The sequence below is a fragment of the Pristiophorus japonicus genome, chromosome 3 (genome assembly GCF_044704955.1).
Source record: "Pristiophorus japonicus isolate sPriJap1 chromosome 3, sPriJap1.hap1, whole genome shotgun sequence".
Lineage (NCBI taxonomy): Eukaryota > Metazoa > Chordata > Chondrichthyes > Pristiophoridae > Pristiophorus > Pristiophorus japonicus.
In genome coordinates this window covers 48,965,559-48,992,108 of record NC_091979.1, presented here as the reverse complement: position 1 = coordinate 48,992,108, position 26,550 = coordinate 48,965,559, and the positions used below count along the sequence as shown (strand labels likewise).

The 26,550-nt window shown below is 44.0% G+C and overlaps 1 protein-coding gene across 6 annotated transcripts in view; it reads left to right on the top strand.

Annotated features, from left to right (window-relative positions):
* mbd5 (methyl-CpG binding domain protein 5) overlaps positions 1 to 24,110 on the top strand; it is a 294,362-nt gene extending 270,252 nt beyond the window's left edge. For 5 of the 6 annotated variants that reach the window (XM_070875343.1, XM_070875345.1, XM_070875347.1 and 2 more), the window contains one exon: positions 22,708 to 24,110. In XM_070875343.1, coding sequence (XP_070731444.1) covers positions 22,708 to 22,779 — 72 coding nt within the window. In that variant the 3' untranslated portion in view covers positions 22,780 to 24,110. Of the gene's footprint in view, positions 1 to 19,698; positions 19,991 to 22,707 lie in introns of all 6 variants that reach the window. The other variant, XR_011592643.1, reaches the window with a different exon arrangement.
* The last annotated feature ends 2,440 nt before the right edge of the window (positions 24,111 to 26,550 follow it).

Sequence of the window (26,550 nt, the reverse complement as noted above, 5' to 3'; positions counted from 1 at the left end):
GCCACACCTCGAGTATTGTGTACAGTTTTGGTCTCCTAACTTGAGGAAGGACATTTTTGCTATTGAGGGAATGCAGCGAAGATTCACCAGACTGATTCCCGGGATGGTGGGACTGACCTATCAAGAAAGACTGGATCAACTGGGCTTGTATTCACTGGAGTTCAGAAGAATGAGAGGGGACCTCATAGAAACGTTTAAAATTCTGACGGGTTTAGACAGGTTAGATGCAGGAAGAATGTTCCCAATGTTGGGGAAGTCCAGAACCAGGGGTCACAGTCTAAGGATAAGGGGTAAGCCATTTAGGACCGAGATGAGGAGAAACTTCTTCACCCAGAGAGTGGTGAACCTGTGGAATTCTCTACCACAGAAAGTAGTTGAGGCCAATTCACTCAATATATTCAAAAGGGAGTTAGATGAAGTCCTTACTACTCGGGGGATCAAGGGGTATGGCGAGAAAGCAGGAAAGGGGTACTGAAGTGCATGTTCAGCCATGAACTCATTGAATGGCGGTGCAGGCTAGAGGGGCTGAATGGCCGACTCCTGCACCTATTTTCTATGTTTCTATGTCTCGACAAGAGATAATGGCTGGTGGTTTGAGTACTTCGAAAAGGGTGGTGTGGCGTGGAACTTGTCGTATAGACAATAGGAGAGCACCATGGGAGGGGGGAGGGGGGGTACTTGTCTTAGCATGACTTGTCTCCTAGCTGTCTGATGGCCATCAGCCATCTCAAACCAGGTTTAGCTGTTTATGCAAGCTGACTGCCTTTATGCAGAAAGTTCTGGAAGGATCAGGACTCCATTTTGTTATATATGTATTGCAAAGGGCACACAAATACCGTATGGTATCAGCTTAGATAAAAATACATTTCCACAGTTTCTCCATAATAGGCAATCGGCCTGAATCGAGAGTTCATCCTTGCGCCTGTGAAATGGTTTCAATTCTTCAGGGCATGCCCTATACATGGCATTCAGGACATATTTCTTGACTAAAGACAGTAGCAGGTCGCTATTTGTCCAGACTTTGATCTGACGGGCTGTCACAGGTGAGCCTTCGCTTTCGAAATCTTCAACAGCCATGGCCATCTCAGCAGCATGCTCGGTTGCCCCCTCGGTGGTGGCTAGTGGGAGCCTGCTGAGTGCATCGGCGCAGTTTTCAGTGCCCGGTCTGTGCCAAATTGTATAGTCATAGGCGGCTAACGTGAGTGCCCACCTCTGTATGCGGGCCGACGCATTTCCATTTATGGCCTTGTTGTCGGCCAAAAGGGACGTTAGGGGTTTGTGATCTGTCTCCAGCTCAAATTTCCTGCCAAACAGGTACTGGTGCATTTTTTTTACTGCATATACACATGCAAGCGCTTCCTTTTCTACCGTCCCGTAGCTCCTTTCTGCCTGGGACAGACTTCTGGAGGCATAAACTACCGGCTGTAACTGACCCTTGGCATAAACATGCTGCAACACACACCCGACACCACAGGACGACGCATCGCACGGTAAAACAAATTTCTTTCAAGGGTCATATAGTGTTAACAGAGTGTTGGAACATAACAAATTGCGTGCTCCATCAAAAGCCCTTTCCTGGCTGTCCCCCCAGACCCATTCGCGACCTTTGCGTAGGAGCACGTGTAGCGGCTCTAGCAGCGTGCTCAATTTGGGAAGAAAGTTACCAAAATAGTTCAGGAGCCCCAGGAACAAACGCAGCTCCGTCGTGTTACGGGGTCTGGGTGCTCTCTGGATCGCTTCTGTTTTGGACACAGTAGATCTGATCCCGTCTGCTGCTACCCTCCTCCCCAGGAATTCTACCTCTGGAGCTAGGAAGACGCACTTCGTCTTTTTCAGTCGCAGACCTACCCGGTCCAGTCTGCGTAGCACCTCCTCCAGATTGTGGAGGTGTTCTTCAGTATCGCCACCCGTGATGAGGATGTCATCTTGAAAAACCACCGTCCTTGGAATCGACTTGAGGTGGCTTTCCATGTTTTGTTGAAAGATCGTGGCGGCTGAGCGAATCCCGAACGGATATCTGTTGTACTCAAACAACCCCTTGTGTGTCGTGAGTCCGGGGCCCAGCTTCGGCGAGAGCTGCATGGTGAGGCAGTCGGGACTTCGGAGAAAGGCCGATAAAAGGCTAGCCGGTGCAGCTACAGGGAGAAGGCAAAAAAGAAGTAGAAAGAAACAGAAAGGTGACGTCACAGCCAAGGGGGTAAGTGATTGGCTGGTGATTGGTGAGTAGTTTTTCTTTTTTCTCTTCTATAACAGTGAGTAAACTTTCGCATTTTTGTTGCCAATTTAAGTGTATCTAAGGGTTAAGTCATGACAGGAGAGCTCGCTCACGTGATATGCTCCTCCTGTACCATGTGGGAACTCGGACACTCAGGGACTACGTGTGCGGGAAGTGTATCCGCCTCCAGCTCCTGACGGCCCCGCGCTGCGGAATTGGAGCTGAGGGTGGATTCACTCTGGAGCATCCACGATGCTGAGAATGACGTGAGTAGCACGTGTAGCGAGTTGGTCTTGCCGCAGGTGAAGGGTTCACAGCCAGCTAGGGAATGGAAGACCAGCAGGAAGAGCAGTGCAAGGAAGGTAGTGCAGAGGTCCCCTGCGGTCATCCCCCTGCAAAACAGATACACCGTTTTGAGTGCTGTTGAGGGGGATGACTCATCAGGGGAGGGCAGCAGCAGCCAAGTTCATGGCACCGTGGCTGGCTCTGCTGCACAGGAGGGCAGGAAAAAGAGTGGGAGAGCGATAGTGATAGGGGATTCGATTGTAAGGGGAATAGATCGGCGTTTCTGCGGCCGAAACCGAGACTCCAGGATGGTATGTTGCCACCCTGGTGCAAGAGTCAAGGATGTCTCGGAGCGTGTGCAGGACATTCTGAAAAGGGAGGGTGAACAGCCAGTTGTCGTGGTGCACATTGGTACCAGCGACATAGGTAAAAAAAGGGATGAGGTCCTACAAGACGAATTTAAGGAGCTAGGAGCTAAATTAAAACGTAGGACCTCAAAAGTAGTAATCTCAGGATTGCTACCAGTGCCACGTGCTAGTCAGAGTAGGAATCGCAGGATAGCTCAGATGAATACGTGGCTTGAGCAGTGGTGCAGCAGGGAGTGATTCAAATTCCTGGGGCATTGGAACCAGTTCTGGGGGAGGTGGGACCAATACAAACCGGACGGTCTGCACCTGGGCAGGACCGGAACCAATGTCCGAGGGGGAGTTTTTTGCTCGTGCTGTTGGGGAGGAGTTAAACTAATATGGCAAGGGGATGGGAACCAATGCAGGGAGACAGAGGGAAACAAAAAGAAAACAAAAACAAAAGACAGAAAGAGATGAGTAAAAGTGGAGGGCAGAGAAACCCAAGGCAAAAAACAAAAAGGGCCACTGAATATAAAGAGGCTGCAGGAGGGGTCAAAACTAAAAATCATGGTTTAAAAACTAGTATTAAAACACTCTACCTCAACGCGGCAGCATTCGAAATAAAGTAAATGAGATGACGGCACAAATCATTACAAATGGGTATGATTTGGTGGCCATTACAGAAACGTGGTTGCAGGGTGGCCAAGACTGGGAATTAAACATATGACGATTCGGAAAATAGACAAGAAGGGAAAGCAGATGGGGTAGCTCTGTTAATAAAGGATAACATCAGGGCAGTTGTGTGAGAGGATATTGGCTCTAATGAACAAAATGTTGAATCATTGTGGGTGGAGATTAGAGATAGTAAGGGGGGAAAAGTCACTGGTGGGTGTAGTTTATAGGCCCCCAAATAATAACTTCACTGTGGGAGGGCAATAATCAAGGGAATAATGGAGGCATGTGAAAAAGGAACAGCAGTAATCATGGGGGATTTTAACCTACATATCGATTGGTCAAATCAAATCGCATGGGGTAGCCTTGAGGAGGAATTCATAGAATGCATAAGGGATTGTTTCTTAGAACAGTATGTTACAGAACCTACAAGGGAGCAAGCTATCTTAGATCTGGTCCTGTGTAATGAGACAGGAATAATAAACGATCTCCTCGTAAAAGATCCTCTCTGAATGAGTGATCACAGTATGGTTGAATTTGTAATACTGATTGAGGATGAGGAAGTGTCTCAAACGAGCGTACTATGCTTAAACAAAGGGGACTACAGTGGGATGAGGGCAGAGTTAGCTAAAGTAGACTGGAAACACAGACTAAATGGTGGCACAATTGAGGAACAGTGGAGGACTTTTAAGGAGCTCTTTCATAGTGCTCAACAAAAATATATTCCAGTGAAAAAGAAGGGCGGTAAGAGAAGGGATAACCAGCCATGGATAACCAAGGGAATAAAGGAGAGTATCAAATTAAAAACCAATGCGTATAAGGTGGCCAAGGTTAGTGGGAAAATAGAAGATTGGGAAAATTTTAAACGACAGCAAAGAATGACTAAGAAAGCAATAAAGAAAGGAAAGATAGATTACGAAGGTAAACTTGTGCAAAACATAAAAACGGATAGTAAAAGCTTTTACAGATATATAAAACGGAAAAGAGTGACAAAAGTAAATGTTGGTCCCTTAGAAGATGAGAAGGGGGATTTAATAATGGGAAATGTGGAAATGGCTGAGACCTTAAACAATTATTTTGCTTCGGTCTTCACAGTGGAAGACACAAAAACCATGCCAAAAATTGCTGGTCACGGGAATGTGGGAAGGGAGGACCTTGAGACAATCACTATCACTAGGGAGGTAGTGCTGGACAGGCTAATGGACTCAAGGTAGACAAGTCCCCTGGTCCTGATGAATTCCTGATGAAATGCATCCGAGGGTATTAAAAGAGATGGCGGAAGTTATAGCAGATGCATTCGTTATAATCTACCAAAATTCTCTGGACTCTGGGGAGGTACCAGCGGATTGGAAAGCAGCTAATGTAACGACTCTGTTTAAAAAAGGGGGCAGACAAAAGGCAGGTAACTATAGGCCGGTTAGTTTAACATCTGTAGTGGGGAAAATGCTTGAAACTACCATTAAGGAAGAAATAGCGGGACATCTAGATAGGAATAGTGCAATCAAGCAGACGCAACATGGATTCATGAAGGGGAAATCATGTTTAACTAATTTACTGGAATTCTTTGAGGATATACTGAGCATGGTGGATAGAGGTGTACCGATGGATGTGGTGTATTTAGATTTTCAAAAGGCATTCGATAAGGTGCCACACAAAAGGTTACTGCAGAAGATAAAGGTACGCGGAGTCAGAGGAAATGTATTAGCATGGATAGAGAATTGGCTGACGAACAGAAAGCAGAGAGTCGGGATAAATGGGTCCTTTTCGGGTTGGAAATCGGTGGTTCGTGGTCTGCCACAGGGATCGGTGCTGGGACCACAACTGTTTACAATATACATAGGTGACCCGGAAGAGGGAACAGAGTGTAGTGTAACAAAATTTGCAGATGACACAAAGATTAGTGGGAAAGCAGGTTGTGTAGAAGACACAGAAAGGCTGCAAAGAGATTTAGATAGGTTAAGCAAATGGGCTAAGGTTTGGCAGATGGAATACAATGTTGGAAAGTGTGAGGTCATCCACCTTGGGGGGGTAAAAAAACAGTAAAAGGGAATATTATTTCAATGGAGAGAAATTACAACATGCTGCGGTGCAGAGGGACCTGGGGGTCCTTGTGCATGAAAATTTTGGTCGCACTCACATTAAAGATTGCAGTTAGCAGAGGATGGTTTCGATCCATCAACCTCTGGGTTATGGGCCCAGCACGCTTGTGCATGAATCCCAAAAAGTTAGTTTGCAGGTGCAGCAGGTAATCAGGAAGGCGAATGGAATATTGGCCTTCGTTGCGAGAGGGATGGAGTACAAAAGCAGTGAGGTCCTTCCGCATAGGATATTGGTGAGGCTGCACCTGGAGTACTGCGTGCAGTTTTGGTCACCTTACTTCAGGAAGGATATACTAGCTTTGGAGGGGTACAGAGACGATTCACGAGGCTGATTCCGGAGATGAGGGGGTTACCTTATGATGATAGATTGAGTAGACTGGGTCTTTACTCGTTGGAGTTCAGAAGGATGAGGAGTGATCTTATAGAAACATTTAAAATAATGAAAGGGATAGACAAGATAGAGGCAGAGAGGTTGTTTCCACTGGTCGGGGAGACTAGAACTAGGGGGCACAGCCTCAAAATACGGGGGAGCCAATTTAAAACCGAGTTTAGAAGGAATTTCTTCTCCCAGAGGGTTGTGAATCTGTGGAATTCTCTGCCCAAGAAAGCAGTTGAGGCTAGCTCATTGAATGTATTCAAGTCACAGATGGATAGGTTTTTAACCAATAAGGGAATTAAGGGTTATGGGGAGCGGGTGGGTAAGTGGAGCTGAGCCCAAGGCCAGATCAGCCATGACCTTGTTAAATGGCGGAGCAGGCTCGAGGGGCTAGATGGCCTGCTCCTGTTCCTAATTCTTATGTTCTTATGTTCTTATGTGATGGTGGTCAGCTTCTTCGACTCACTCGCCAGTTCCTGGGTCATGTAAGCTGAGGTCAGGTCCAATTTTGAAAAAGGTTTGCCACCAGATAGCGTCGCAAAGAGGTCCTCCGCTCTCGGTAGTGGGTACTGGTCTTGGAGTGACACCCGATTGATGGTGGCTTTGTAATCACCACATATCCTGACCGACCCATCCGCCTTGAGTACCGGCACAATCGGGCTCACCCAGTCACTGCATTCGGCTGGCGTGATGATGCCTTCCCTCAGCAGGCAGTCCATTTCGCCTTTTATCTTTTCCCGCATCACATACGGCACCGCTTTGGCCTTGTGCTGTACTGGCCTGGCGTCCGGCTTTATGTGACTCACTACCTTGGTCCCCATGAAAGTGTCAATGCCGGTTTGAAATAGTGAGTCAAATTTGTCCAGGACCTGTGAGCATGATATTCACTCCACAGAAGAAATTGCATTGACATCGCCCCATTTCCAGTTCATGACACAAGCCAACTCCTCCCCAGTAGTACGAGACCATCCCCCGGGACAATCCAGAGTGGCAACCTGTTCTCCGAATCTTTGTGGGTCACAACTACCATGGCGCTGCCTAGCACCAGAATGATCTCCTTTGTAAATGTCCGTAGCTGTGCGTCAATCGGCACTAATTTTGGCCTCCTGGCCTTGGACGCCCACAACTTGTCGAACTGTTTGATACTCATCAGGGACTGACTGGCCCCCGTGTCTAGCTCCATTGATACTGGGATGCCATTGAGGAGCATTTTCATCATTATCGGTGGCGTCCTGGTGTATGAACTGTATATGTGCTCCACATGAACTCGCTGAACTTCAGCTTCCAGCGATTTCCCCCAGTGTCCACTTGGCCTCGTAGGGCTTACATCGGGCCCGTCCTCCTCGTACATCAACCTGGCTGCAGGCTTCCTGCACATACACGCCAAGTGACCGCTGACGTTGCAGTTTCTGCAGGTATATTGCTGATACCTGCAAGCTCTGTCTGTGTGTTTGCCTCCACACCTCCAACATGAGCCGTTGTTGGAAACAAAAGGTCCATTACCAGTCGATCGTCTCTGACTGTCTCTGTAACTGTCCTTAAGCGCACCATTGACAGGTGTTGATGGCCCCATTAAATGGTGGCATTGTCCCTTGCGATGGCATGAATCGCCGTTCAGCTAGCCATTGTCTCTATTGAATTCCCCCTTTGGGTTCGACTACATGCTCGGGCATGTCCGATTGCCCCTGCCTGCCTGGAGAACTGTGTGCCGCGTTAACAATGTTGACTCCCTGTCCATTTGCTGCATTTAAACCAAGATTTTTGTCAAACATCATTCTGGTCTCTTCCTCCCCTGAGATAAATGTCTGGGCCATCAAAGCTGCCGTTTCCAGTGTCAAGTCTTTGGTCTCAATCAGTTTCCTGAAAACCCCAGCGTGCCCGATGTCCTCAATAAAAAAAGTCTTGCAGCATCTCTGCTCTGCATGCATCTGGGAACTTACATAGGCTCGCCAGTCGCTGGAGATCTGCCACAAAGTCTGGAACGCTTTGCCCTTCTCACCGCCGGTGCATGTAAAACCGGTGTCTCGCCATGTGCATGCTGCTCGCTGGTTTAAAGTGTTCCCCGATCAACTTACTGAGCTCTTCAAAAGTCTTGTCCGCTGGCTTCTCTGGCGCTAGAACGTTCTTCATCAGGGAGTACGTCCTGGATCCACAAACCATCAGGAGATGAGCCCTGCGTTTGTCGGCCGAATCCTGTCCCAGCATTCCTTAGTGACGAAACTTTGCTGTAGTCTCTCAATAAAGTCGTCCCAATCATCACCAACACAGTACCTCTCGTCTGTGCTGCTAATGGCCATGCTCGCGTGATTTAAATCCCAGTTTCTCGTTGCCAATATTATGTCCTTACTATACAGTACAAATGCACACACAGTCCATACTTGAGAGAAGGTCAGTTTGTGACTAGTAACCTTTAGTAGCCAGCACTGAAGTGCAGAAGGTGGGTGGAGCTCCCCTTTTATAAATGAAAGTCCAGGTTAGGAGTGTCTCCCACAATTTCACCATCTAGTGGTCAGTGTTCTCACGGTGTACAACTTAGGTCAGTTTATACATGGGTTACAATGGGCCCAAGTTTCCACATGATTTGCGCCTGATTTTTAGGAGCAACTGATTTTTAGAAATCGCAATTCTCCACATTTTTTTTTCTACAGTTCTAGTTTAGAACAGAATTTTTTCTTCAAAAGGGGGCGTGTCCGGCCACTGATGCCTGATTTGAAAGTTTCCACAGTGAAAATGTACTCCAAACTAAAGTAGAATGGAGCCAGTGAAGATTTTTGTAGAACTGAAAAAACCTGTTCTACACATTAAAAAATCAGGCGCAGGTTACAAATTAGGCGTCCAGAACGAGGGGGGAGGGGGGAGGGAACTCATTAAATTCGACAATAAATCCTTATTTATACTTCTACAAATATTATACAAATAAATCCAACCTAAATAAACATTTATAAGCCAAGAAAAGATTAAATAAACCATCTTCCTACATGTGTGAAAGTGCTTCAGCCAGGGAGAATTCTCAGCCGTTCGTGCCGCTGAGCGGGAGGGGGAGAGAGAGAGAGCGGGGGAGGGGGGGTGGGGAGGGAGAGAGAGAGAAGGGGGGGGGGGAAGAGAGAGAAGGGGGGGGGGGAAGAGAGAGAAGGGGGGGGGAAGAGAGAGAAGGGGGGGGAAGAGAGAGAAGGGGGGGGAAGAGAGAGAGAGGGGGGGAAGAGAGAGAGAGAGGAGCGGGAGGGAGAGGGAGAGGGAGGGGGGAGGGAGAGAGGAGAGGGGGGAGGGGGAGAGAGAGAGGGGGGGGAGGGTCAGGGAACAGGAGCGGGTCGGGTCAGTTGAGGTGGGGGGGAGCGGGTCTCGGGGCGGGGGGGGTCGGGTCTCGGGTCGGGGCGGGGGATCTCGGGGCGGCGGGGGTCGGGTCGGGGGGGGGGAGCAGGTCTCGGGTCGGAGGGGGGGGAGCGGGTGTCGGGTCGGGAGGGGGGAGCGGGAGTCGGGTCGGGGGGAGCGGGTGTCTGGTCGGGGGGTGGGGGAGAGAGTCTCGGGTCGGGGCGGGGGACGGGGGGAAGCGAGTGTCGGGTCTGGTCGGGCGGGGAGCAGGAGCTGGCCGTGGGAGGAGCCTCATTCACGCAGCCCCAGTGAGGCCATTGGGCCAGGGCTATGGGCTGCGTGCTTCGGGCCCCTCCCACACAGTTCGGCGCCTGGAGCTACTGCACTTGCGTGCCGACTGTAGCGCGCATGTGCAGAGGTCCCGGCACTGTTTTCAGCGCCGGGACCTGGCTCCGCGCCCCCACAGCTCTTGCTGGCTGCACCGAGGGCCACAGGACCTGTAAGTAGGTGGAGAATACCGAGGATTTTTTTAGGCGCGAAAAACGGGCGCCCAGCTCGGAGGGGCGCCCGTTTTTTTTCTTGTGGAAACTTGGGCTCAATGACAGTTGAATACATGACAAGCAGTGTGCAGCTTTAAAAATAACTTCTTCCCAGAAGGCTGATCTTTAAAAGATGCTAATTTATTTGAAAGCAAAAACCATACGCTATATAAGCCCCCATTTCTTCTGTCGGCAACCCTTTTAAGATGAAAGAACTGTGTTAGAAGTTTTGAGATTGACTTTGAAGATTAAATTATCTTTAGTCCTTGTAATTTTGTTCAGGATATTATATGCATAAGGTTTTTTATTTATAATGTAACTAACAGTAAATTCTCTCTTAAATTGTCGTTAACCAATATTTAGCATTACCCAGTATAAACCAAAATAGCAGACATGGGAGAGAGATACTTTAACCCTTTCCCAGTGTTTTACCCAATATTGCTTCATTGTTTTAAGAGTATACATAGGGTCAGTGAAGCTCAATGCCTTCAACAATCTCAGATAAGCATACTAGCAAATGACCAATTTTAATAATTGGTAACGTTACTATGAGGAAATATAGAACTATAGTCCTTTCTCTACCCTTGAATCAAAATTCTCAGAAAATACAAAATGACATGCTGCATGGTGTTTGGTGGCGAGATTCCTTTGACCAACAGTTTTAGTTTTACAGCCAGAAGGCCACATTGGTCGTGACCCTGATGTCACATCCTGAACTCTGCTACTGCATCTACAGTTGTGCTGCACATTTTGCTTTGCTTTGATCCTGAAATCATTGTGATGCAATTCAAAATATACAGTAAAACTGTTCATAGTGCAATGTATGGCTTTGTAGGACAGCCCGAGACTGAAGAAGACCTCTCTGAAAATTGCTCAAACTTTTGGAAATTTGATGGCGTATATACACAAAGCACAGTATTTGCTAAATCCTACCTATGAGTAATTGGACATATGATAAAAGTCTTCTCATTCTGCCAAATGTATAACTAAATTTGAGTAGTTCCAAGATGGGGTGATTTTACAAAATTCTTTAAAATGTGGTACTATTTGGCAATTTCACTCGGGATGCAAGCATGTTGTGAGGAAAATGTAAATTTTGTACTATAGTAAGATAGTGTTAGATGCTCATTCCTAGGATGTTGCTAAAGAGACAACTTGTTCCAGTGGCATCTGCTTTCCTGGGCTGGCAGGTTATTAAGCGACCAATACATGCATTGTTGTGCCCCCAAAAATTCACGTAACCTGATGACTTTGGTGATGTGATAATGGATTTATATTGCATCGTTAAAGTGCAAAATGTTCTGTGATCATACTGAGTTAACTCAGAAGAAAAATAGGCCAGCCCAGGGAGTCTGGAGTTGCTGCCACCCTTAAAGGTTACTATGCACCTGGTCAGTGTTTTCTCTGACCTTGGTCTGTGCTCACTGCTGACACTAAGTATCAAAAAGGTAAATATTCCATTCATCCACTGCCTTTAAACACACACTATGGGCCCAAGTTTCCACATGATTTGCGCCTGATTTTTAGGAGCAACTGGTGGAGAACGGACTATCTTAGAAATCGCAATTCTCCACATTTTTTTTTCTGCAGTTCTAGTTAGGTAGAACAGTTCTAGTTTAGAACAGAATTTTTTCTTCAAAAGGGGGCGTGTCCGGCCACTGACGCCTGATTTGAAAGTTTCCACAGTGAAAATGTACTTCAAACTAAAGTAGAATGGAGCCAGTGAAGATTTTTGTAGAACTGAAAAAACCTGTTCTACACATTAAAAAATCAGGCGCAGGTTACAAATCAGGCGTCCAGAACGAGGTGGGGGGGGAAGGGAAGTCATTAAATTCTACAATAAATCCTTATTTATACTTATACAAATATTATACAAATAAATCCAACCTGAATAAACATTTATAAGCAAAGAAAAGATTAAATAAACCATCTTCCTACCTGTGTGAAAGTGCTTCAGCCAGGAAGAATGGTGCAGCAAGCTTCACAAAACGAGGGAGCCGACCGAACGCGGGCGGGGGGGGAGCCGACCGAACGCGGGCGGGGAGGGAGGAGGGAGCCGACCGAACGCGGGCCGGGGGGGGCGGGGAGGAGGGAGCTGACCGAACGCGGGCCGGGGAGGAGGGAGCCGACCGAACGCGGGCGGGGAGGAGGGAGCCAACCGAACGTGGGCCGGGGGGGCGGGGAGGAGGGAGCCGACCGAACGCGGGCGGGGAGGAGGGAGCCGACCGAACGCGGGCCGGGGGGGGCGGGGAGCCGACCGAACGCGGGCCGGGGGGGGCGGGGAGGAGGGAGCCGACCGAACGCGGGCCGGGGAGGAGGGAGCCGACCGAACGCGGGCGGGGAGGAGGGAGCCAACCGAACGCGGGCCGGGGGGGCGGGGAGGAGGGAGCCGACCGAACGCGGGCGGGGAGGAGGGAGCCGACCGAACGCGGGCCGGGGGGGGCGGGGAGCCGACCGAACGCGGGCCGGGGGGGCGGGGAGGAGGGAGCCGACCGAACGCGGGCCGGGGAGGAGGGAGCCGACTGAACGCGGGCGGGGAGGAGGGAGCCAACCGAACCCGGGCCGGGGGGGCGGGGAGGAGGGAGCCGACCGAACGCGGGCCGGGGAGGAGGGAGCCGACCGAACGCGGGCGGGGAGGAGGGAGCCGACCGAACGCGGGCCGGGGAGGAGGGAGCCGACCGAACGCGGGCGGGGAGGAGGGAGCCAACCGAACGCGGGCCGGGGGGGCGGGGAGGAGGGAGCCGACCGAACGCGGGCAGGGAGGAGGGAGCCGACCGAACGCGGGCGGGGAGGAGGGAGCCAACCGAACGCGGGCCGGGGGGGCGGGGAGGAGGGAGCCGACCGAACGCGGGCGGGGAGGAGGGAGCCGACCGAACGCGGGCAGGGAGGAGGGAGCCGACCGAACGCGGGCCGGGGGGTGGAGGAGGAGGGAGCCGACCGGACGCGGGCCGGGGGGTGGAGGAGGAGGGAGCCGACCGAACGCGGGCCCGGGGGGGGGAGGGGGAGGAGGGAGGAGGAGGGAGCCGACCGAACGCGGGCCGGGGGGGGAGGAGGGAGCCAACTGAACGCGGGCGGGGGGAGGGGAAGGGAAGGGAGCCGACGAACGCGGTGGGGGGGGGGGAGGAGGGAAGGGAGCCGACGAATGCGGGGGGGGTGGTGGGGGGGAGGGAAGGGAGCCGACGAACGGGGGGGGGTGGCGAGGGAAGGGAGCCGACGAACGTGGGAGGCGGGGGGAGGGAAGGGAGCCGACCGAACGCGGTGGGGGTATGGGAAGGGAATGGAGCCATTCCAGACGGCTGGCGGGAAAGAGAGAAGGCTGCAGGAAGCCTCAGAAATTGAGGAGCCATTTCCCGACGGCAAAAGGGGGAGGTCGTCGGGAAACGGCTGCCTCAACTTTCTGAGGCTTCCTGCACCCTTCTCATTGCTACAAGGAGCATCTGTGCTGATGGCAATGTACTTTTATTAAAAAATGTTCAAAGACTAAACAGCTACAAAGAACTACAAAAATGGCCGAGTGCCAATGTTTTTTTCACACTGAGCATGCGCGAACGCTCCAACGCGCACGTGCAGCGTTGCCGGCAGGAAAAAAACTAATTTAAATAGTACCCGCCCCCTCCCACTTACAAAATCGGCGCGAGTGTAGGCTCCGTCCCCCTGGGCGCTGCGCCAAGCAGACAAGGAGCTGCAGAACGCTCCAGAATCGCTCGTTTTTTTCCTGGCGCCGTTTTAGGCGCGAAAAACGGGCGCCCAGCTCGGAGGGGCGCCCGTTTTTTTATCATGTGGAAACTTGGGCCCTATTTGCTGAATAAATTTAAAAATACCTGTTTAGAAGATTGGTAAGGAAAAGGAAGGCCATTTGACTCATTCCAGAGTATCTATCCAGAAAGTACCCCATTATAGTATCCCGCTTTTAAATTATTGCAAGATTTTTGCCTCCACCACCCTACCTGGAAGTCCATTCCGTAGATTTATGGTTTGAAGGGGAACTTCCTGAATTCACCTAAATTTGCCTTTTCCCCAATTTGAACCCTTTTAATTTAGGCTTCATAGCCTATTACCACGGTTTAATTTGAAGTGGTAAGGATGTACTTTTCCTAAACCATCTGCGGTTCCCTCTCAGTTGCCTTATTTCAAGATTGAAAGCGCAGTCTTTAAAGTCTCGGTGCATAATTCTGCCCCCTGATGCCAGCGATCAGTTTTGTGGCTTTTTGTTTGCACTGCCTCCAAAGTTTGAATGTGTCTTGGTGATCAGAACTGGACCTCGGGTGCAGTCTGCTCTGAGTGCTGTACAGTGAAAGTATGACTTCCTCCAACTTGCAGTCTATTTTGACCTGCAGATCAGCATTCTGTTTGCTGCTCTGCAGTGATTGAACATGCTTAGCACTAAATCCATTAATACTGTATCTCTCTATCTCTCAGTTTCACTTTTTGCTATTCAACACCATACATGGAGCACGCGTGTTACCCAATTTTTTTTTGTTCAACAATTCTTGCATTTTTCTGTACTTTCTGGTCATCCACAATTTCATCAGTCACTTGCTCCTTCACGGCAGCTGTCTCTAAACTTGAAAAGGGGAGCTGTACACTATTTTTGGGTTACTGTTAATTAGTATTGTCACTTTTGTATTGAATATTTTGTACACATAGGACAGGACATTGAATATCATTTTGGTTTCAAACTCATCCCTATTTAGGGGAATATGACTACATTGAGTCTAAAATGCAGCTAAGATCATTTTATAGTAATTTCAATAAATATAGAGTAAACACACACCCAGGCTGAGTCTGGATAGATAGGAGCACATTTTGGAAAATCAAGGCTACAGTGTCGTGACTCATTTTCTGACGTGTGCTCATGTTTAGCAAGACTCATCATTTGGAAGGGCAGATTTACTCATTCCCCTGTAAGCCCTTTTTTGTCATGCACCATTCTAAGCAGGTGAGGGTTTTATTGAACCCCACTAAGTTCCCCAATGACTCAGTGGGTAAGGTGACTGTGTGGTGCGGTGCTGGAACAATGTAGATCGCAAAAGGCCACAAGTTTGATTCCTGATCTGATATAATCTGAGGGTACAGTGGTGGGAATACACAGCTGGTCCTCAAGAAGGGAAGAAATCAGCTAGGGTTCTTGCCCCATTGATCCCTGTTGGAATTCAGTATGTGTGTGTGTGTTGAGAATTAAGCTCAACTGTGATGGGCCTATGGTCAAATAACTCATTGTCGATTGCTGTTTGGGCTCACTATATATTGGGAATATCAATACCTGTGGAATAGTACGCCAGCATAGACTGCCAGCTTGGAAAGAATAAGGAATGATCAAAGGGTGGAGGAAGCTAATTAAAAACAATTTACTCCTGTGACACCTTTGCTCCTGTGATTCTTTTTAAAATATCTATGATACTGAATTTTAATCAAATACTTAGGCTGATTACTAAACTTTCAGCCTTTGTATGGTTGGGTCCATTAACCAGTTTTCTTTTTACGGTTAGGTTTCCAAATTAAAGTGTTAATTTCTCGATAACTAGGATGTGTGCCACCATTTTATTCTATTTCTACTTCTTTTGTACCCAGTCAGTCAGTTCTTACAGTTGACAAACCTCACAAAGGGAAGTTTACATACCTGCACTTTTAAATTTAATTCTCTGCCCACATGTAAACAAAAAGATAATTGAGAGGAACTAATTGTGGTACATGCAATACTAAATGGTATAAATGAATGCACAATATTGCTTTAAGAGTCAGGCCAGTAGGGCAAGTGGATGCAAGATTTAATTGGTGACCTGGGGAGGAATAATCTTTATGTAAAGACAGTAACTGTTTAAAATAATCTACCAACCAAGGTGGTGGAATCCAATGTTCAAACCACAGTTGAATGTTGGACTGGGTGAGTTTCAGTAAGGGGGGATAAGCTTAGATGGGATCAATAGCCTTATTCTTCACTTTTTCTTGTATGGTAGAGATTATCATCAGAGAATGAGATTCACTATACTTGTTGTAAGTTATCTTCTCAATTCAAGCTTTTCCTGGTGTGGAATTGGCTAGATTTCTAATATCGTACCACACAAATAACTGGGAGATCATATGTCCTGCAACAAAGAACTAATTATAGAGTTAATTGAAAAGTCATTGTTCTGCTGATCAGTTTATAGAGTTCAATTTAATTTTTGGATATTCACCCGTTTTAGTTTCTCGTATATGTCTATATGGGGGGCAGAAGACTTTGCTGCTGCTGGCCATCCATTTGACCTAACACTACCTTTGTCATATCAATAACTTTAAAATATTTCATCAATTTTAACCAAACCTCATAAGGCACTTCCTCTCAAGACATTGAATTATTTTCTGAATGGGTGAGCTAGAATCCTGCTTTCTTCTTTGTTTGATAGCTTTTGTTATGAAATCTTTTTAATGTCATTGTTTTTAATTGGGTCAGCACTCTTGCTATCTGTTGGGACAGTCATTTTTGAATTTTGGAGAGTTGGAAACACCACAGTTCCTGCCAAGTTGTGTAGCTGACGATAGGGAATTAAATTGTACTGAGAGTCTAATGAGTCAATGGGAAATGCATGACTGGATAATCATACATGGACTCTGGATGGAGTGAAGTTAATGGCCTTTTCTCACTCCAGATTTCATTCTTGTCCATGTTTCAGTGTGAAAGGGGAGGAATATATTGAAAGCCATTGAAGCCAAGTTGAATTATGATGAGCTGTCCTATTCATTATAAAATTGGATTTGAGGTCCAAACTATATTTTTAGCTTCTAGTATATATAACACATATTATATCATTTTATTATTTAAAAACTGGGATGTTCCAAAACATATATGCTTAGTTTAAGTGCTCCTCAGACCTGCAGATGCTGCCCCTACCCTGCCTCCACCATCCACTTCCAATCCGTATGAAAACAAAAATGTGCAGATCTCTGCAGTATATTGCTTTGTTTTGTAATGAAGTATTTTGGGATTTATACATTAGTGATGAGCTAGAGATTTTACTAAAAGATTTCTAATCAGAGGGCAGGGACTCTGCCCTCTCACAATCCCATCTGTGCACATCACCACGTTCTTGTACACAGAGGCTTAAAATCTGAGTGACACAATACTTGATTGGACTGGAATGTAACTAGATTTTGTAAGCGACTTGCTGTCAGATGCAAAGTTCCTTTTACAAATAAATATGTTGAGAAATAACTCTGTTCTTTACATCAATTGATTAATTGTAGTTAAAAGCCTCTACATAGTTTTATAGGCAGAACTGCACAAGTCTACAGGATAACTTCATATATGAGTGAATAAGGTATACAACTGATAAGTCAAAATCATTTATGGCAGTTTAAAAAAAAAAAGTGACATCCAATAATTTGAATTAATCAACATAAAAGCAACAAAATGGAAATTTAGTACTAAAGAAATGAATCATCGCTCATAATTTGAATTTAAAAGAAGTAATCTAGAGGATTAAACTGAAGATAATTCGAGACAATAGTTAAACACCTGTGAAGATGACTAGTAGAATCAGCACTTTTTAATTTTGATATGCTTTGCGTATTTATCAATGCAAGTTTCTAAAAGTTAAACCATACAAAGCTTTTTAGCAGACTTGCACTACTGCCGAGCCCAGTTATCTCTGTGAAAATAAAATCCTACTAAAATATTCTATTCATTAAGATATCCAATAGTTTATACATCACCTTATTCAATAATTTAATTGTGAAACATTAGGTCTTTGACATTTCGTCTCCATGTCATCATCATCATCAGCATAGAGTGTCCCTCGAAATTGAGGAAGACTTGCTTCCACTCCAAACATGAGTTCTCAGGTGACTGTACAGTACAATACGGGAATTACAGTCTGTCACAAGTGGGACAAACAGCCCTTAAAGGAAAGGGTGGGTGGGGAGTCTGGTTTGCCGCACGCTCCTTCTGCTGCTTGCGCTTGTTCCACGCATGCTCTCGGCGACGAGACTCGAGGTGCTCAGCGCCCTCCTGGATGCTCTTCCTCCACTTAGCGCAGTCATGGGCCAGTGATTCCCAGGTGTCGGTGGGGATGTTACACTTTATCAAGGAGGCTTTGAGGGTGTCCTTGAAACGTTTCCTCTGCCCACCTGGGGCTCGCCTGCCGTGTAGCAGTTCCGAATAGAGCGCTTATTTTGATAGTCTCGTGTCGGGCATGTGGACGATGTGGCCCGCCCAACGGAGCTGGTCGAGTGTGGTCAGTGCTTCGATGCTGTGGATGTTGGCCTGATCGAGAACGCTGACGTTGGTGCATCTATCCTCCCACAGAATCTTGCGGAGGCAGCGTTGGCTCCAGCGCTTTGAGGTGTCTACTGTATATGTATCCTTTTACTGTATATGTATCCCCCCCCTCCATGTATCCTTTTAATGAGACATTTCTTAATCAACTAATCATATTTAAGAATAGAAAATTAAGTATCGTATAAACTTTTTAATTGAGTCTTCAAAGTAAATCTCTGCTGAATTCAATGACCAATTGTAGGCTTCATTCTAATAAATTTTTAGATTACAGTGACTTTTATGCGACAATTTTTCCTGCCATCGAAATTAAATTTTTATTACATTTCCAAAGCTTTTTTTAATTAAAAAAAACTTCTCCCATAAAATTTTAAGAGCATTGCTCACTTTTTCAGTTTTGTTTCCTGAAGACCTTATCAAATATACTTCCATAAAATATTTGATTCTTCCACAAACTTTGGGAAAAGTTCAAAATGGCTAATTACAGAAATAGTAATTTAAAAAAATTAGGTTAATTAAAGGAAACGATCTGAAAAAGCTTAAAAATATAATTCAAGCATCAATAAGATGAGCAGAAAATGATTTCCCCCTCCTCTCTTCTCTCCCCCCTCCCCTCTCTTCCCCCCCCCCCCCCGCCCCCCCCGGCCCAGAAACCAAAAACTAAAGAGGCATTTAGAAGCTGCTATACAAGAGGCCATGTATGAACTGGATACGATGTTTGTAAATGTAATTGTTTTGTATGTTGTAACTTGAGAAAGCACAGAAATATCGAATCAGAGAATTACCTCACTATAACAGCACACGGTTCCCTTCAGTTTTTAACTTTGAATATATTCTAAACCACTTGCTGCAGTTGAGGTGAATTTAATTTATTCTGGACATGCTTGGGGAAGGACACACAGCAATACTGGAAATTCAGTGTGTAAATGAAGGGAAAAAAATTGATGTTCTCAGGAGCAAATAAAAAGATAATTAAGTGCATTTAACTCAGCATCGTTGAAACTCGTTGAGCATTTATAACTATTTTTATATGTTCAGTACCATCTTATCATTAATCCTCTTTCAGTGCATTATTGCATGTTGTCCTGGATCATCAATACTGGTTTATATTTTCTTTTAAAGTTTGACTGATATCTTGATTTACATTGCCAGAGAATAGATGTCCTTCTATTAAATTGCTTTACCCCATTTGTACTACAGCCAATGATGTTTCTAATTGAAGTCGAAAAGGAGAAGACTAATCTTCCAGTAAATTCGGAGAATGTTCTGAATAAGTGTTCCATAGTTGTATCTCATTCCATACATTTGCTTCATATATTAGACTTTTATAGAATGATAGTTTGATAAGCAATACATAGGTATTATGAAATTTTGTTTGTAAATGACACCATTTCAATATCTCAGGGTTTCTGAGCTGTCACTATCAGGAGCTGGCTGAGTTTTTACTGACTGACAAATTGTTGAAACTGAGAAAGCAGCAAGTTGTGATCCTGAAACTGACTGTGTACTAACACTGTACACACTCGTAAATAGTTTGCGATCCTGAGACGGTTTCCTGAATTGTAGTTGAATTTCAACTTACTGCGTTCTCTGCTTCTTCAGGTTGTGAGCCTGACCTGAATCGAGCTGCCTACCTTGAGAAAAAAGACCCTGCTCCTGAGACGCATTCCTGTAGCTGAACTGAAATGAACACTTTTAAGAAGTATAATTAAGAGATTCACTCAGTGTGCAGACAGAGATTAAGTGCATTGTGACTCTGACAACGATTGCCATTGATTTGTGAAGCAAATTCCGCTGCTCCTACTGGGCTAAACGATGAAAGATTAGCACTTGGATTTTCACTATGTGAAAGCAGTTATGTCATAATGGGAGTGTTATTCCATTCAGTTACATGGTAAGTGAATTGGAACATTGGAAATGTTTCAGTATAAATGGAGAATACCACAGCTACTGGTGTGAAACATTATATAGCGAGTGCAACTAAGGAGCACCAAGTCAAAGGTGTGCTCTCTTTGATCCATAAACTGGATGTATATTGCATCACGCTGGTGGCCATGGAGTATGCTATTTATACAGTGAAATTTTTTGAGAAATATTTTAAGTTGAAATATTAAAGTACGTACTCGACTTCCCTGGTTGCAGCCTGGCATGCGTTGTTATGGTGTGTTGCTAATGTTTGAGCCATAACATATTAATGTCCTGAGCTTTGTTCATTGAAGTTCGTGTACAAGATTACGAGAAGTAAGATTTCACAGTACCAAACACTACAAAGGAAATTTGGTACTCAAGAATAATTTGCACTATATTGACAATTGGGCTTTAACCCATACATATAGGGCAGCCTTTCTTGCATTTGGTTGGTATTTGCGTTCTGTATATGCTCAGCTGTTGCTGCGTGATTCCAACAATTTTCAAATAACTTGTTTATGGTACTATTGAAATATATTTTTTGGTAGGAGTATATTGAAGAGTGACCTGAGAATTCTTTAGTTCTAAAAGCAAAGCACCTCATCGTTAGTTCTTCCAATTACTCATGCATACATCTGAATATTATTGGTCATACAGTTACCATTGTAAAACCAAAAGGCGCCAAAGTGACTCAAACAAAAATATTAAAGCTACCCAAAACATTACAAACATAACTTTTTAAAAAAAAAACAGCTCTGCCTTAATTAATAGCACGCCATTTTTCTCTGAGCCCTGCCCATGTTGCAATTGCTGTATTTCCAGTTCACTTGTCTTACAGCTGTTGCTTGTGTATTGGACTTGGTCCTTGTTTGTAGCTACAAACATCTTGGTAATCTTGGACTGTCTGCTTGGCTCAGTTAGTAGAATTCTCACTCTGGGTCAGAAATGTGTTAGTTTGACCTTCAACCCAATTTAAACACACAATCTAGAGTGCCATTGTGGTGCAGTACTGAGGGAGTGTTACATTATTGATGGGGCAATTCTTCAGATGAGATATTCAACCAAAGGCTTGTCTAGCTGTTCCAATGCTTTATTTGTATATTAACGATCCCATGGAAATATTCCCAGTGGAATGGCCAACATTCCTTCCTCAATCAATGCCACCAAAAGCGAGCTAACATGTCATTCTTGTTCAAAAGCAAAATACTGTGGATGCTGGAAATCTGAAATAAAACAGAAAATGTGGAAATACTCAGCAGGTCAGGCAGCATCTGTGGAGAGAGAAACAAAGTCGACGTTTCAGGTCGATGACCCTTCATCAGAACGAAGGTTCATCGACCTGAAACATTAACTCTGTTTCTCTCTCCACAGATGTTGCCAGACCTGAGTATTTCCCAGTATTTTCCGTTATGTCATTCTTCTTATTGCTGTTTGCAAGATCTTGCTGTTTGCAACATGATTGCTGCCTTTACCAACATAAGTAACTGTACTTCAAAGTAATTCGATGTTTCTGAAAAATCTGACACGGTAGTATAGAAATGTGAGTCTTTGGTCTTTACATGTATCTCCAAGTGCTCAAGTCTAAAAAGAAAAAAGAAAGAACTTTCATTTATATAGGGCCTTCAACAACCACAGGACGTCCCTCATACCAGTGTTTTCCCTTGCTTCAGGCTGATTACAGTGATGCTGATCCCATAATCCGGAGTCCACAAAATGGACTGACTGAACAAACTGTTTAACTGTCTGGAAATGAGCCATGTGCAACTAAATCATAGGCACTTCACACACATCACTCTACTGCCTATTGAAATTAGAACAATGGTATAAATAGATTGTTACCAGAGTACCTGCTTGATGGTAAAAATATTCAATTAAATATTAATGCTTCACTCACTGGCAACTTGTGACTTTATTTCTTTGGGTTATGAAATTAAGTGATTTGTTTGGATAAATTTAAGCAGATATTAGAAGTACCCTGTATATACAGTTGAATTCTGGTAAGTGTCAGATTTCCAAGATTTGTAATGCTTGGATCAGGACTTCCATAAACTGGATAAAAACAGTAAATGTGCAGAATTTTTGTTCCACAGTCCACATTCATTCAGCAATTTAATCTTAAAATAAAATAACAGAAACTCATCATAAATATAGATTACACACAAGTGATTTGAATGCTAAAAATATGTAACGGAAATGAAATTTCAATTTTATGTTGAGCAGTAAATCATTTGAGAAACCGGTTTTATGCTTGGATCAGGAATTTGTACTCGAGTGTTGTACTATGATCAAAAAATCTATACAGTGGAGAATTATTGGGTGCAGTATATTGGAATTCTGTGCTTCAATCAGGTTTGTGTTGTCTGGTCTGTTCTCATCTGCTCAACCTGTAGGAAAAGAATAGAATTTGAGACTACCATTTTGAGAGTACAAGCATCTTAGATTTGCACTACACCTCTGTAAAGATTGATGGGCAGTAAACTATTGGTCCAATGTTTTCTGCTGTTACTGAGAATGGGCTAGGATACCAAAAGACTCTGATTGTCATGTTGCACATGCTAAGGTCACTTCTGTAATCCAGGCACCAAAATAATTCCACATTCAATAGTCATGCTGTACAGATTTGTATCTTACTTTGTTTAATCTCATTCAAGAAATTTACTACATTTCAGTGGGTTAATCTGTCGTTTAATTTACATTTTACAGGTTCACCAGACACCTCAGAAGGAAAGACAAGTCAAGTCACCAAAAGCAAAGAGGCGAAAAATCTCTAGATAACGTTCAATGTCTTCGTTACTGACATAGAGTTATAGGGTGGAACTGTGTGTATATAGAGTCTTAATTATCCACGATGCTTCAAGGTGCTAATGAACAGTGGTACAGTGTTTCTTCAATAATGAGCAAAAATTATATGCTGGATAGCTCATCAGAAACCTTGTAAGATCATGGTTACAGTTTATCTACTGCTTGCCTAAAAAGTGACATTTTCTACCGTACTAAAAGATCAAGAATATCAAAAACTGAACAGTCCAAATGTTTCTGATGAATTTTCATTGTGTATATAGATATGCAAAATTTCATGGTAATATCAAATTGTAAATACTGTATAAAGTTGTCATGTACAAGCATACTTAATGCACAGTTTATCTTTTCTTGTACAAAATAGTGTACAAAATTCTTTGGTTTCTATTGAGTACACATACAAGAGACTACCAGTGTAAAGAGGATAAATAAAAATGCCGCTTAAAGCTTTTATATGCAAGATGCTGTTTTTGTATTTAACAGCAGATGAGGCATGGTTATGTGATAACTTGATTATGGCAGACACTTCACACCGCCAATGTTCATTTCTATTCTGTTTAGAATTCTGTCCTTTGTGCAATGGCATGGAGGTCTATCACAGTCCCACATGCAAACTCCATGTAAAATGAAGTCTTTCTTTTCCCCCTTACTTTTTTTCCCATTGTGAATTGATGTGTTTTGTTTTGATGGTATTGTTGTCTGTGTTTTCTTATCAGTCAGCTTTTCTGCTGTTTTATGTCAAAACAAATGTTTTATTCATCAAAGATGCGTGCTTTTATATTTAATTTTGCCTTTCTTTGCTTTACTCCTAAACTGTCGTGTAATGACAAACTTTGCTCTTTGTTTTGACATTTAACTAATTGATTTGTATTTTCTCACATGTATACTTTACATTAGTAGAATATGTAAAGTATTTTGTGCACTTGATTTTAATTGGTTGATGGCATTTATGTGGGTGATAGGAGTAGTTTGTTCCAGTCCATGCAAATTCTCTTTAGGGTTTTATGGTTTCATGTAAAGGACAGTAATTGTAAATATTGTGAGCATTACAGGTCGTGCAGTGTTGTAACATTTTTAATAATGTTGCGCCTACTTTACAATTAAAAACTGGTCACTCATACTTGAATTTCTGCTTGTGGAGCCATTCTTTACCAACATTTCATGGTAAAATAGGAATCCTAACGCAGTACGCCAGGCCTATTTTTAAACCTCTTCTCAAATCATGTTTTTTTTTAGTTACATTTACAATTTATCATGACTGGTATAATTACTTGCGTTTTGTTATGGAGGTGGTCATCACATTTTCTGTGCAGTCAGTAGATGACACAGCAAAGAGAACAAGTATAGAAGAACAGTCATGTACATTAATTTACTTGTTTGAACCTTATAGCTAAGAACAATGAAAGGCAATATCCAACTAATATTGGATTTTTAACTTAATTGTTTTCCTTCATGGCACTGAGTTGGCCAAGGACATTGACTAATTTGTCAAAGCTTCTGTGGAGCTGTCATTGAACTGAAGTACAGATTGTAGCTACACAGTGATGGATGGGAGTGGATGATTCATCAGCAGCACAGACACTATATAAAGTTGTCTTGTTGGCAATCTTGATTTTCATTAGTGCTCATTTTATATAGTGTGACCAGAAAACATAATTAGATCTTTAAAATATAAATTAAATTTTACAATACAAGCAGCTTCATAGGTGTTTTAATTAAACCCTGGACTGTCTAATATAGTGATTTTAATACAGTGGCTACCTTTAGGACAGTGTGGCAATATTTGTTTGTTACAGTTTTTAATACTTTTGACCATTGTGAGTTAGGCCCCATATGACTAGATTTCTATTGGTGTTGCTGTCCTCAGGAATTGAGATGTGATTAAAAAGATGGCCAGAAAAAATCTAATGTACAACCATTCAAACAGAAATGCTTCACTGAAGTTAATCATGTAGACATCAGAAATGATTGAAAGACCACGAGCCACAAAAGCACTGGTATATGAACCGAATTGCCACATTTAACTAGAGTTCCTGTATGACCATAAATGTGGAAGATCTCCCATTTATTTCAATTTTCTTCTGTTCTACCAATTAAAAAAATAACAGCCATTGTATTAATAAAATATCCTTATTAAACAACTCATTGATATGCAGTCCCTTCCTGTTGTCTCAAATCTTGTATTACACCGGGTTACATGTTGTAACCTATGTTTAACAACTCCTTGTAGTAAATTTTCTTACCCTTTTTTCCATTACTCTCTTGTGGCCTTGAATAATGCTCTACCAACACTACTCTGAGGTAGGCAGTAGGAGCTCTGAGATTGCAACCCACTGACGATGTTGATTCAAACTGAGAAGAAACAATTGGGTTTCACTTTCACAACAGCAGCTGTCTTTTAGTTGTATTTAAAAACTCATGTTTTATCACTAGATTAATGGATGGTAGCTTACTCTCCCATCCCAACCTTGCCGTTTGACTCAATTTGTCTGACCAAACAATAATAGAATAACCTACACAATAGAATCTTTATAATGTATGTTGTTATACTTGACAATCAGCAGCTTGTGCGAGTGTAGAGTCCATGCTGGGACATCTCCTGTTCAAGCGCCTTGGGACGTTTTGCTATGTTAAAGGCGCTATATAAATATAAGTTGTTATTGTTATAGTACCTGGCCTCAATGCAAGTTAAATTCACAGTTGAAATGGGAAGATACCTGTGAACTTAGAGGAGGAAGCCCATACCTCAGCTGATCAGTGACAAATAAAGACAAATTCTAGCCACTGCATGTTTGAATTAAAAGTCGAAGGCATATGCATGCCATGGGTGGGATAGAACTTGTTAAGGGGGAATTTGCAAGAAAACAGGAGGGTGGTAATTTGCTCGTCATTCACCAATGTGAGGTGGTAATAAAGAATGGGGAACAGATAGGAAAGTGGAGTTGAGGTCACGATCAGATCAGCCATGATCTTATTGGATGGCGGAGCAAGCTCGAGCGGCCAAATGGCCTACTCCTGCTCCTATTTCTTATGTCCTTAAAGTAAATAAGATGCTGGGATTTATTTCCAAATGCTTGAGCTCACATACCCAGAGCTTATGTTGAAGTTACGCAGTGCCCTGTTTAGGTCACCTTACTGCTTACAGTTCTATGCCATGACATAATGGGCCCAAAGGCAGTACAGTGCAATGAGATTGATCCCCAAAGTTTGAAAGAAGAATTATGAGAAATGACTTGAATATGCATGGGCTTTCTATCCTTAAAGAGAGATATCTAGGAAAGGAAGTTAAAAAAGTGGAGAGAACTAATATTTTTGTCCTGCTGCCCTAGTACACCGAACAGGAAACAGTCAGGCTTGTTTAATGAACACTTGGGAGAAGTTTGTTTTTCCACAGAGGGTCAGCAAAAGCAGTAATAGGTTGCAAGGAAAGTAGTTGAAGCCAGGGCACTAGATTCATTTCAGAAACAACTAGACAACAGTCGCTCGATTTGTATGATGAAAGAATTAAATTAAATGGGCTGAAGGGACTTTTTCCTCAAAAACTCTCATGAGCAGGCTGAATTGAGAATTTAATCAAAAACGTTACGTCTTGGAAAAGAACAAGTTATAAATTTAGCACTGCAGCATAACACTGAATAAAGAGATCAAAACTTCAGTTGGATATTGCAAAAGTTACTCTCCTAATTAAAACTAGAATGTTTTGAAAATGTTCCCACTTATCACTGTACTGTAGTAGTCCCCAAAATA